Below are 13,562 nucleotides of genomic sequence, written 5' to 3'. Positions count from 1 at the left end.
ATTGCCGTGGAAGCAGAGAGCAATGATGGAGCCGCATCAAAAGTATCAGGCTTAGTGATTAAGGGCAGTAAAAGCCGCCCCAGCAAGTTACCCCCGTGTTTATTTGTTCCCCTTGTTGGTTGCTCTCTGAATCCATTTCCCTGCCGCTGATGGAGCTGCATGAAGCCGGGATGCTCCACGCCACAATGGTCCCATGCTAGAAACTCCCTCCCACGCTGCCCAAACTGCTTTTCTTTGCTTTTTTCACCCATTTTCCTGCTTTTCTCTTTTTGTATTTTCCTTAGTTTGCTGATCCTTATTTTCTCGTGCTTTGATTTGCTTAACTTTACTTTTCTACATTTTGCCAATGTTCTCCCTTGCCCATCTCTTTCCTCCCTCCCCTCCTTCTCTCTGGCCCCCCTGCGTATTCCCCTCCCCTACCTCACCACGTCCTTTTCCCCCCTGACAGGCAGTGGCTGTGATCCCCCGCCCCCCCCCGGGCTGTGCAGCACCGCGGCGACTCCTCCCCATGTCCGGTTCTGCCCCAGAGGAGGCGGCTTCCCACCTGGGCCCGGTCCGGCAGAAGCAGCTCCTCTCTCCCCGGGCCACCCAAAGAGGCGCGTGGCTAAGCCGTGGCAGGGCTTACAGTGACGTGGCCGCGCCCAGGCCTCCACGGCACCGAGACTCCACAGTGCAGCCATTTTTATATCCCTGATTGGCTGCCCAATGTGCCCCCCCCGGGAGCATCCACTGGACCCTGATCTATCCCTTGGGGTCCTGCCAGGCACTTGTGACACAAATTGGCCACAGGATACTGGGCCTGATGACCTTTGGTCTGATCCAGTATGGCGAGCCTTATGTTCTTATGACCCAACACCAGTAGGGCTCGACGTCAGGGGTGTCTGGATTTATTTGGCAGGGGGGGGCACTGGTTAAAAAATAAATAATAATCTCTATGTTTATTGTGTGTTAAACATCAATAAAAGCCAGAAGTCTGATGTGTGAGATATTCAGTTCTCTCATGGGTCCCCCACCTCCTGACCCTAAAGAAACTGTTCGTGAAACGTGCCCCTCCTCCAGCACGCGGACTAACAGCTATTTTTATACTTTTATTCAGTTTTGAATTTGTCTTAACCACAATCCTTCCTGCGAATCAGAGTTGCAAAGGGACGGGGCACGAGTGAGAATGCAACGCGTTACCTGTGGCAGATCTGAGGGGGCGACTTTCAAACCTGGATGTCAAGAGGCCTTCCACTGGACGCTGGACAGATTATTCCATGGAAAATGTGCTAGAAGGTGGCTGACGAGGGGCGAGGGGATACTGGGGACACGAAGAGGAGGAGAAGCAGAGCAACGGTGAACAAGAGCAGGCAGACCATGAACAGAGGTACGAGGACAGCGGAAGGAGACCAAACACAGAGCAACGAGGGTGATCCAGGGCTGAGGGAGACTTCCAGTGGGTACACTGGGGGGTTCTCTTTCGTTGCAGTGGACATCGATCAGATTTTGGGAGATCGGCTGGGAGACTGATCAAGAGGAAGAGAAGATGCCTTTGCCTGAAGGCCTGCAATATATCGCCCAGGTCTCTCCCCTTGTCTGAGGAAGACATGTTCAGATTCTTAAGTGTCTTCTCATGACCTCTGGTGTTGACTCTGAAGCATCTGATAGTGTTTCTCTGGACTGCCTCCACCTATCTAAATCCTCCTAGAGGTACGCAACAGTGATGCCCTCTCCCTGTGCCCCTAGCATCCCTCTGGGTCTGGCCTGCATCTCGTTGCACTGTTCTGCTACCTTGAAATGGGATATAAATCAGTCTTAGGTCTCGTTCCTGCTCTGTGGAAATCAGAACGTTACTCCCACCATCTACTGCGGCCTTGGATTCCTGCACCCCAACTGCATAACAAACTCAGCTGACCACACCGTACAGTTTATTGGATCTCGTCTGATGCTATTTATTCCTTCAGAGGTGACATTTGCAAAAGGACGATTTCCTACTCATCCCTCCACCCTGGTGTGAGGTGGGGCCCACAGGCATGAAGAGAATCCGAGCAGAAACGCAAGCAGAGGCGGGAAGGTAAAGCATGTCAGTCTGGGACAGAGGCGGGGGATGCTCGTGGCTCATTTTTACTGTGCATTACACCAGTCGTAGACGCCAAGCTGCTGAGCCAGGAGCTTTGACCTCTCCAGCTGAAAAAGCAAGATAGAAACAAACGATGAGGATTTGCCCAGGAGAGGCTGGATACGTGGCAATGCCGCGATATCTACTGAACAAGGGGCCCCAAAGCACCTGAAGAGTGCTGTGAAAGCTTGGGTACAACACAAATTTTCCGCATGACAGCCCTGAATCCGTGGTGCAGACGCATACGGCACAGACAGCTTTAAACCGGAGCCTCCAGGCTTAGCTCCCTGCAACGGGCAAACCTCATGATCCCAGCCCGTTTGTCAGTAAATAGCCACGGGGGCCGTGTCTCGTCTTTTGCCAGAAAATCCTGCAAGAGGCAGGATGCAGGCCGTGCAGAACAATGAACACTGGCACATCTCTCTCTGGGTTAATACCTCGGATATCACAGCCGAGCAGTGCCCGTCGCCTCCCCAGACAGAGGATGCGCACTATTCACGTCCTGGCAGAAGGCCGGCCTGCTCAGCCACTTTTTCCCAGGGAACAAAATACTCCTCCTCGTTTCAGGCTCCAGGTAAGAGCAGCAGCGCAGAAGAGGAGATTTTCAAGAGAGATTTGGGGTTTTTCTGTTTTTTTAGATAACTCATTAGAAACCTCTCCTTTGTCCAGATTTACGTTTTAAATTTAAATCACTCCCCTTTCCAAATCCGAACTCGAGCCGTGGTTACACGGGCACAGCGATGCTTTTCCCTGCCCGAGAAGGCGGAGTGACCTTCCCAAGGTCATAGGTCATAGCGTGGGTGGGAAGAAGCAGGGGCTCAGCTGTAACCACAGAGCACTGCGCCAGCTTCAACGCGTGCGAAACAAACACCCAAAAGAGATCAGAACAGTGCAAAGCGAGGAGTTAAGGGAGGCTCAGGGCGGCAGCTAAAGCAGCACAGGAAGAATGGAATTAGATCAGAAGAAAAAGGAGAGCGAGGAAGAAAGCCACAAACTGATGTGAAGCAGGCCTCTCTCTGGGAAAACCCCTTTAACATCTCGTTAAGTGTTCTCTCTCTACTCTCACTCTCTCGGGTTTGATCCTGCAGGGCCGAGGAGAGGAAGAGGAGCCAGCAAGACGTGCAGGGAAGCCAGAACCAGCTCCAGAAAAATCGACGCAAGCCACGAAAATCCGGGGCAGGTCGCAGCCGTGCTGTGGAGGAGGAGGAGGAGGAGGAGGAGGTCCTTTGGCTGTTCTGGGTTTGGGAACTTAAAGTCCAAAGCGCTGTGGAACTGTGGCCTGGCCTCGCACGTTCCTTCCCAGGCCTGGATCACTCAGCAGCCTCCTTGTCGCATAATTACCGCCGGCTCACTAACTGTCCGGCTAGGCTGCCAGCAGCTGACAGACAGGATAAGGCTCCAGAGTTATTTGCGTGTAATCCCAGGAAAGGAGCAAGCAGGTCTACCAGCCAGGGGTTATCATCAGGAAGCGCTCACGGGCCCACCCCTTCCTCTACAAAAATGCTAAAAAATCCCAGAAACGGGTCAGATCTGTAGCCATTTGATGAGTTCAGGTGCTGCCAAGAAAAGTGAAGCAGCAGCACCGGCGGCAGCCAAAGAAAATGCAATTGTGCGCGGTGTCCTGAGGCTCGTCAGAAGCAGCTCCGGGGCTTCCTCGTCGGGAGACTTTTAGAAGGCCGAGGTTTAGATCACAATCCTCAGCACCACCACCACCAGAGTCTCTTGTTCAGCTGCGTGGGGGACGTGGGCTGACCAGCCTGCGATACAGAACCGCACCTGAGAAAGCAGCAATCCAGGGGTGGCTTTAGCAACAGCTTTTGACCACTGCTCCCACGAGTAACGGCGAGTGCGTTGTCAAAAGAGCAGTCTCTGCGGTTCCTCTCTTTGGCTCGTGGCTTCACCGGTTCTCGTGGCCTTGCCAGGTGGATCGAAAACAAGAACAGAGCAATGGCCGTGCCTTCACACTCCCGTCTAGTGGTTACGTTTAAAAAAAAAAACAAAAACCTTCAGACAATTCTCAAAATAATTCTGGGAACAAACGTTAGACTTTAGCGCCCTCTCCTCACCTGCTGAGTCAGGCAGGTTGGTCTCCTGCAAGAACGCACTTCAGCAACTTTAATTAACGGACGGGAGAGGTAAGAGTTTCCGGCACAGACGTGCAGAAGAGCTGCAGTTCGGCGCGTTGCCACCGCTCGTTCGGCCCAAGCATCGCATTTCCTGCAACTGCTACACCGCAAAATGGGTGCAAGCCCGACCTGGACAAAGCACAGCGGCACCTCGTCTGCCGGATCCCTAGCAGGGTAACTTTCAAAGCTGCCTGCAGACGTCTGGGGGCGCTGCACCCATCTTCCAAGCCGGGAGTACAAACCTGCTGCAGTCACTTGCGCTTTTTCTGCAGGAAACCCACAAGCTGCGCCCCCTCTCGTCCTTCCCCGGGACCGTGGAGGGGAAGCTTCAGCCGGGCGATTCACCCGGGTAGCGCGATCCTCCCCATCGCTTGCACGGTCCTCTCAGTGCGTTCCTTCTCCCCCTCCCCGAGTCCCTGCCTGTTTGAGACGTTCTCTTCCCCTGGAAGCTGTCTGACCTGCTCTCTTCCGGACGGACACGTTCAGGGACGAGATGCAAGTCGCTGGGGCAGAAAAGAGTCACGTCTCCTTTCTCCGGCTGCCTTGGTTGATCTCACAAGAGGCTTTCAGGATTCCCAACCCATGTAAAGCACATTCTGGATTTTCGTAGATTAAAAACGAGCCATTTCCAGCATTCAGCTCATAAAAAAAAAACAAACCCCAAACCACCACCTTACTTTTGTCATGAGTTTGGTAAGACAAACAGTGTTTAACATGCTAATTACTGAGAACACGTAACGAATACCTAACACCTTTATCAGGGTGAGCCAGCTCGACAGAGAGCAAGTTACTGGGATTTTACTTCATTGCTCCTTTTCTGATACTTCTGCCTGGCCTCAGCTTTGACAGAAATACACTGGCCCTCCTCTCTCTCTTGTTTCCAAGGCTAATTCCATTTATCTACAAAATCCGCCTAACTCGTGTGGGTATAGCCACGGTGCATGCAGGCAGAGGGGGACTATCTCCCCAGTTACCCCCTGCCTACACTACTGCAGATGAAGGTGTCTACCAGCTGCCAGCAGTACCAGCCTGACAGCCTGCAGGATATCGCTCCTTCTCCCCCAGCTGAGAAACGTACACAAGCCGGCCTGCAGCCCACCCTAGGAAGCCTCTCCCTGATTCTCAGGCCTGTGCACTACAACAGATGAGAAAACACAAAGCAGCTTGTTAACAGGCGTCATATTTTTGGCACATCCATTAAAAGCGGCAGGCTAGTTTTAAAACGAGCAGGCACACTCCCGTACACAAACGTATCTGGGCGCGAGCGAAGATACGCTGGAGTTTGAGATCGCGCGCGCGCGTGAGCGCGCTCCTAATTTTTAAGATGTTCTCAAGCGAGCCTCGCGTGCACGCGTCTACCTCAGGACTTTCAAACATGGCTCGCACTAGGTACGTTCCCAGTTAATATCCAGACCCCTCTGGTTCTTCATTGGACCACTTAGCCTGGGGCATTTCACCTTTGCTTTTCGGGCTAGAATTCTTCCCAATTTCGCGTGCACGCTGGAGAGGCTTGGAGGTTGATTTTTAAAAGCGCTGCTCGCACAAAAATGCCCACGTGTGCCCATCTGTGGGCCGCGCACCATCAGCGTGGATTACGCGTGTACGTACCCGTGCGGGCATGGAAAATAAGGGGGGCGGAGCCTGGGCGTTCCGGGACGGGGCCAGCACTTGCGCTCGTAAACCCTCGTTTTTAATGCCAGACACCGCAGGGCGCGTCGGCTTCTTATCCGCGTAACTTTTACTGCCGCTCCTGGCGAGGAGCTCGTCTGCTGATCTCGCGTTTCAGGGCGTAAAGGACCGGGTGAGGGAGTCTGGGTGCACGGGGGGGGGGGGGGGGGGGGGGGGGGGCGTGCAGGATAAAGAACCAGAGGGGTCTGGATATTAACTGGCAACGTGCCTAGTACGAGCGTGTTTCAAATTACGCCTGAAACGCGAGATCAGCAGACGCGCTGCTCGCCAGGAGCGGCAGTAAAAGTTACGCGGATAAGAAGCAGACGCGCCCTGCGGTGTCCGGCATTAAAAACGAGGGTTTACGAGCGCAGGTGCTGGCCCCGTCCCGGAACGCCCAGGCTCCGCCCCCCTTATTTTCCATGCCCGCACGGGTACGTACACGCGTAATCCACGCTGATGGTGCGCGGCCCACAGATGGGCACACGTGGGGGCAATTTTGTGCCAGTAGCGCTTTTAAAAATCAACCTCCAAGCCTCTCCAGCGTGCACGCGAAATTAGGAAGCTTTCTAGCCCGAAAAGCAAAGGTGAAATGCCCCAGGCTAAGTGGGCCAAAGCCCCTCACCCCCCTAACAACTGAAGATCCCCGAGGTAGGGTCCTGCTTAGGAACTGTGCACCCCCTGCTACACCACCCCCTTCCCAGAGAACAAGGAAGCAGCCCACCAGATAACTTCTCCTCGCAAGACCCTCCCCCCCCCCAGGAGGACCCCCGCTCCTCAAGATTTACCCTTCCAGAATGGCACTGGCCGACCCTAGGGTCACAGGACAGGAGGAGGTCAGCAGGCAGCCCGCGCCAGTGCTATTCCCCGACGGCCCTCCAGGTATCCCTAATGAATATGCATGAGCCAGAGCCACGTGCGACGGAAGCACGGGGCATGCAAATCTGTTTTCAGACATATTCGTCAGGGATATCCTGAAAACGTGGCCCATTTGTGGCTCTCAAGGGCCGGAGGTGTCGGACGCCCCGACTCTGCGCGCCTGCAAGGACCTTAGCGCGTGGCGGGCTTATCCTTCAGTGAATGGGACCCTTACTACCCCAGGGGACTGAGCACACAGATGTCCGTCCGATACCAACGCCCCCTCCGACCTGCTCTTACTGCCGCTTCTGTATTTATTTCAAAGTGTGCGTAAGACTCTGTCCTAGAACTGCTTTCCATCACGTCTGCCGGGAGGTCGCTCCCTCGCCATGCTCGCCTCGTCCCTGAACGCATTTTCCTATGGAAAGTTGCATCTCCTTTATTACAGGCGGCCAAACGTTCGCAGCTGTCGGATCCCTCCACGCTGAGCTCTTTACACTCGCGTTGCCGACTCTGGACCATTTTAGCAGCCCTAGTGAAGGTGCGGCCTCTAGGATCCGCGTGGGACACTGATGTGTAGGCCCGGTACGGCCTCTAGGTGCGGCCTCTAGGACTCGCGTGGGACGCTGATGTGTAGGCCCGGTACGGCCTCTAGGACCGACCACAGGACTCGCGGGGGACGCTGTGTGTAGGCCCGGTACGGCCTCTAGGACCGACCACAGGACCGCGTGGGACGCTGATGTGTAGGCCCGGTACGGCCTCTAGGACCCGCGTGGGACGCTGATGTGTAGGCCCGGTACGGCCTCTAGGACCCGCGTGGGACGCTGTGTAGGCCCAGTACGGCCTCTAGGACTCGCGTGGGACGCTGTGTAGGCCCGGTACGGCCTCTAGGACTCGCGTGGGACGCTGTGTAGGCTCGGTACGGCCTCTAGGACTCGCGTGGGACGCTGAAGTATAGGCTCGGTACGGGCCTCTAGGACTCGCGTGGGACGCTGATGTGTAGGCCCGGTACGGCCTCTAGGACCGACCACAGGACTCGCGTGGGACGCTGATGTGTAGGCCCGGTACGGCCTCTAGGACCGACCACAGGACTCGCGTGGGACGCTGATGTGTAGGCCCGGTACGGCCTCTAGGACCGACCACAGGACTCGCGTGGGACGCTGATGTGTAGGCCCGGTACGGCCTCTAGGACCGACCACGGGACTCGCGTGGGACGCTGATGTGTAGGCCCGGTACGGCCTCTAGGACCGACCACGGGACTCGCGTGGGACGCTGATGTGTAGGCCCGGTACTCTGGCCATCAGCATCTCATTCTGCTTTTAACCAAGTTTCTGCCTGAGATTTTTATGGGGTATTTTTGTCTGAGGCGCCACGTTTCATGGAAATTTTTTTTTTTTTTATTTTATTTTAAAAGCTCACAGCTTTTATGGCCTGGATTTTGAGGACTCTTGGCTGGATTTTATATAAAAGATACCACAGAGTGCTGAGCCAAAACGTTAAAGCGTCCGGGACTGTATAGGCGGCCAGTTTGACTTATGGACGTGCACGGAATAAAAACGGCTCAAACCAGATCTGGGATGATTCTTGTTAAAAAGGAGCTTGGAAACGTGAACGATTGTTTGGAAGCTACGATCTCTTTGTGGTTTGATGTGCCGACGCTGTAAACCTGATCACTGGGGGCAGACTCTGCCAAGCCACCGACTGATGTTAAGGGGTTTCTTGTTCTCTGCTCCCCACGAGATAGAGACAGATTCAAGCAAAGGTCTTCCCAGGTACTGCCCCGAGAGCTGCCTACAGACCCCTTAATCTCCAGATACTGCCCCAAGAACTGCCCCATGCAGCTACAAACCCCTTAATCTCCAGATACTGCCCCAAGAACTGCCCCATGCTGGCTACAAACCCCTTAATCTCCAGGTACTGCCCCAGGAGCTGCCCCATGCTGCCTACAAACCCCTTAATCTCCAGGTACTGCCCCGAGAGCTGCCTACAAACCCCTTAATCTCCAGATACTGCCCCAGGAGCTGCCCCATGCTGCCTACAGACCCCTTAATCTCCAGATACTGCCCCATGCTGCCTACAGACCCCTTAATCTCCAGATCCTGCCCCGAGAGCTGCCTACAAACCCCTTAATCTCCAGGTACTGCCCCGAGAGCTACCTACAAACCCCCTTAATCTCCAGATACTGCCCCGAGAGCTACCTACGTACCCCTTAATCTCCAGGTACTGCCCCATGCTGCCTACAAACCCCTTAATCTCCAGGTACTGCCCCATGCTGCCTACAAACCCCTTAATCTCCAGGTACTGCCCCAAGAGCTACCTACAAACCCCCTTAATCTCCAGATACTGCCCCGAGAGCTACCTACAAACCCCCTTAATCTCCAGATACTGCCCCATGCTGCCTACAAACCCCCTTAATCTCCAGATACTGCCCCATGCTGCCTACAAACCCCCTTAATCTCCAGATACTGCCCCATGCTGCCTACAAACCCCCTTAATCTCCAGATACTGCCCCATGCTGCCTACAAACCCCCTTAATCTCCAGATACTGCCCCATGCTGCCTACAAACCCCCTTAATCTCCAGATACTGCCCCATGCTGCCTACAAACCCCCTTAATCTCCAGATACTGCCCCATGCTGCCTACAAACCCCCTTAATCTCCAGATACTGCCCCATGCTGCCTACAAACCCCCTTAATCTCCAGATCCTGCCCCATGCTGCCTACAAACCCCCTTAATCTCCAGATCCTGCCCCATGCTGCCTACAAACCCCCTTAATCTCCAGATCCTGCCCCGAGAGCTGCCTACAAACCCCTTAATCTCCAGATACTGCCCCATGCTGCCTACAAACCCCCTTAATCTCCAGATACTGCCCCATGCTGCCTACAAACCCCCTTAATCTCCAGATCCTGCCCAGAGAGCTACCTACAAACCCCTTAATCTCCAGATACTGCCCCATGCTGCCTACAAACCCCTTAATCTCCAGATACTGCCCCATGCTGCCTACAAACCCCTTAATCTCCAGATACTGCCCCAAGAGCTGCCTACAAACCCCTTAATCTCCAGATACTGCCCCATGCTGCCTACAAACCCCTTAATCTCCAGGTACTGCCCCGAGAGCTGCCCACAAACCCCTTAATCTCCAGGTACTGCCCCGAGAGCTGCCCACAAACCCCTTAATCTCCAGATACTGCCCCATGCTGCCTACAAACCCCTTAATCTCCAGATACTGCCCCATGCTGCCTACAAACCCCTTAATCTCCAGGTACTGCCCCGAGAGCTGCCTACAAACCCCTTAATCTCCAGATACTGCCCCATGCTGCCTACAAACCCCCTTAATCTCCAGGTACTGCCCCATGCTGCCTACAAACCCCCTTAATCTCCAGGTACTGCCCCATGCTGCCTACAAACCCCCTTAATCTCCAGGTACTGCCCCGAGAGCTGCCTACAAACCCCTTAATCTCCAGATACTGCCCCATGCTGCCTACAAACCCCCTTAATCTCCAGGTACTGCCCCATGCTGCCTACAAACCCCCTTAATCCAGGTACTGCCCCGAGAGCTGCCCACAAACCCCTTAATCTCCAGATACTGCCCCATGCTGCCTACAAACCCCTTAATCTCCAGGTACTGCCCCGAGAGCTGCCTACAAACCCCTTAATCTCCAGATACTGCCCCATGCTGCCTACAAACCCCCTTAATCTCCAGGTACTGCCCCATGCTGCCTACAAACCCCCTTAATCTCCAGGTACTGCCCCATGCTGCCTACATACCCCCTTAATCTCCAGGTACTGCCCCGAGAGCTACCTACTAACCCCTTAATCTCCAGATCCTGCCCCGAGAGCTACCTACAAACCCCTTAATCTCCAGATCCTGCCCCGAGAGCTGCCTACAAACCCCCTTAATCTCCAGATACTGCCCCGAGAGCTGCCTACAAACCCCTTAATCTCCAGATACTGCCCCATGCTGCCTACAAACCCCTTAATCTCCAGGTACTGCCCCATGCTGCCTACAAACCCCCTTAATCTCCAGGTACTGCCCCATGCTGCCTACAAACCCCTTAATCTCCAGGTACTGCCCCATGCTGCCTACAAACCCCCTTAATCTCCAGATACTGCCCCATGCTGCCTACAAACCCCTTAATCTCCAGATACTGCCCCATGCTGCCTACAAACCCCCTTAATCTCCAGATACTGCCCCGAGAGCTGCCTACAAACCCCTTAATCTCCAGATACTGCCCCGAGAGCTGCCTACAAACCCCTTAATCTCCAGATACTGCCCCATGCTGCCTACAAACCCCTTAATCTCCAGATACTGCCCCAAGAGCTGCCTCACCTTAATCTCCAGCCCGCGCCTCTGCCTCCCCAAGAGCTCAAACACCCTGCATCACTAACAGTCCAAAGGAAATAAGAAAGAAACAGACATTTATCCTGTAAAAGTGCGCATACGCGTGTATATAATTGTTTCCGAGGACTGTGCATTAATTTCCGGGGGCCCGCTGGGTTACCTCAGGGCTCTCGTGCTCAGAGCTAGGCGAGAAGCCTTGGAGAGACGCGCAGCTTCCTGCAGTAAAACCTGCGCTCCTCCCCGCCCCCCCCCACCGTCACCCCTCGCTCTGTGCTGCGAGCAGGCCCCGCTGTGCCTGCCGTCTCCGTAACGCGCCGCTTCCTACGAAAGATCTCAATGGAGAGATTCCTGCCCCCGGCAGAGCCGACCAGACGCAAATCAGAGAGACCGGGCGCGGACATCACACGCCCGCCCAGCGCTTAAAAAAAACTCAGTGCGACTGAAATTACAGGTCCCAGGGCACGGTCCCCCTCCCCCAGCTTCACACTTTTATATTTAAATAAACAAAAGCAGCCTCTGGCTATTGGCAACAGTCACGCGTTCAGTTCTTCTGGTGCCGTGCCATGGCCCGGTGAGTACAGGAAACAGTCAATCTTCTCTCTCCAGCAGGCCAGGAAAGGATTTTTAGTGACTTTCTAACCTTCTCTTGGGCTCCGCTCAAGTTAGTTGGCCGACTTTCAAATGTTATTCTGGGCCCCATGTGATGGGAATAAGGGAAACGTCATAAAATCCCATTAAAAAACACGTGAGCTGCCCTGTCGGGGCTGTGCAGAAAGAGCTTTACGTTTCTGCTTAAAAATGACAACTGTCCCTCCCGAGGCTGGGCCGCTGGCCAAAAATTGCAGGATCCTTCCCCCTCTGACGGGTCTGCAGGGAGGTCAGGAAGCAGGGGCCCAGATCTGGCCCAGGGAAGAACGAGCGCTGCTCAGGACTCTCTCGTCGGGGGCCATGTCTACCCCCCCCCCCCCTTTCCTTATGCTCCTCGGGGCTTTCAGCTCAGCCAGAACCGGAGCTACAATACCACAACGGGCCTGCACCCCATTACCCAGCCCGGCAGCCGCCCCCGTGGTTCCCCCTCTGCACACGGTGTGTGTGTGTCCTGTAAGGCTGGGCCACTTCCTCCCTCGGCAGCCTCCTCGGCTGGGCTCCGGCACTGCCGCACACCGGGCCGCAGCGGGGAGAGCGTGCGAGGACGGCTGAAAAAATATCTGCACAACCCAGCACAGCAAAACGCTCTACTAGAAGCGTGCAAGCAGAAGAGTGACCCCCGGCCGAGCCCCTCCCGTGCCAAAGGGACTGAGGGGTCCTCTCCAGGTGGAAGGGGCAGTCTGTGTTGGTTTTCACCCATCTCGCCCCTGACTGGGCAGTTATACCAAGAGTCTTGTTGATCTGCTAAGCCCCCAGTCCTACAAGCCTTGCTCTCTCTCGGGAGTGTGTGAAGGATGTGTACGGCAGCCTTTGCACAAACACACACTTACTTGGAACATACAAACTAATAAAAACAGCATCACTTCAAATAATATTATTAACTTGAACACCTAAGTGCTGACAGAAAATGAAAAAACCTAAATTCTGCATAAAGTCATTCCCACAAAACATAGAAAGAAACAAAAATCAGGTATAAATTGTACGCCTTGCAGTCCATATAATATGTAAGAAAGTCTGTGACCAAGTGCGTATATAGTTCTTTTAGTAGGATTCAGTGATGATGTCAAGGCAGAATCTCTTAGCTCCTTAGATTAGATGCATGTGTATTAGACACTTCCCCTTCCGCTTAAGGGCCTGTCCCACACCTCTCTGAGCCCCGTCTGTGAGGAGCCTGTTCCTGGCTCCATTTAATGCCGTTCCCCTGCAGCTCGCCGGTCATTTGTGCTGCTTAACGGAAGGCGAAGAGCCCGCCACGACGGCAGGAACAGTAACCCCGACGTGGGGAGCCGCGGAGAGGAGTTTCCTGCGGGAGGGCGAGCGTGGACAGGGGGGGGGGGGGGGGGGGGGGGGGGGGGAAGTATCGTGTCAGCAGTGCGCGAGGCCTTTCCAGCAATGTCAGTCTCACACTTACCCGAAGACAAGAGGCTGCCGCTGCTGCCGCTGATAATTTTCCCTTTGCTTCCCATGTTGGCCAGCTTCGAGGTCTTTAATGTTCCAGTTTCAGTCAGGTCAATGGCAATGTCACTCAGGCTTCTCGCTGCATGGATTTTAGACTGGGGAGCAGGAAAAAAGATTTCGGTTTTACATTTCAGATTTCTCAATCCCCCCCCTTGGCCATGAATGAACACAGAGGGCTACTCCCAAAAGCGACCGAACCCAGCATTCACTCGACTGTTCGGGTTGTGCGCTTATCTCCTCCCCCAGACGCGCAGTGGCACCACACAAGCAGGCAGAAGCACCAACGCAGCAAGTGCACTAGCAAAAATAAGTGTGCAAGGGTTCTCGGGCGAGGGCACGGCTCGCTCTGGCGCGCTCATCTCCC

General features: G+C 54.6%; 1 protein-coding gene across 8 annotated transcripts in view; it reads right to left on the bottom strand.

Annotated features, from left to right (window-relative positions):
• Window positions 1-13,562, bottom strand: part of FRMD4A (FERM domain containing 4A) — a 461,080-nt gene that overhangs the window by 48,960 nt on the left and 398,558 nt on the right. For all 8 annotated transcript variants that reach the window (XM_029617199.1, XM_029617198.1, XM_029617203.1 and 5 more), the window contains one exon: window positions 13,152-13,293. In XM_029617199.1, coding sequence (XP_029473059.1) covers window positions 13,152-13,293 — 142 coding nt within the window. The remainder of the gene's footprint in view (window positions 1-13,151; window positions 13,294-13,562) is intronic.

The sequence above is a fragment of the Rhinatrema bivittatum genome, chromosome 9 (assembly GCF_901001135.1).
Source record: "Rhinatrema bivittatum chromosome 9, aRhiBiv1.1, whole genome shotgun sequence".
Taxonomy (NCBI): Eukaryota; Metazoa; Chordata; class Amphibia; order Gymnophiona; family Rhinatrematidae; genus Rhinatrema; species Rhinatrema bivittatum.
Note: the sequence above shows the minus strand (reverse complement) of the source record. Positions and strands in the feature narration are given on the sequence as shown.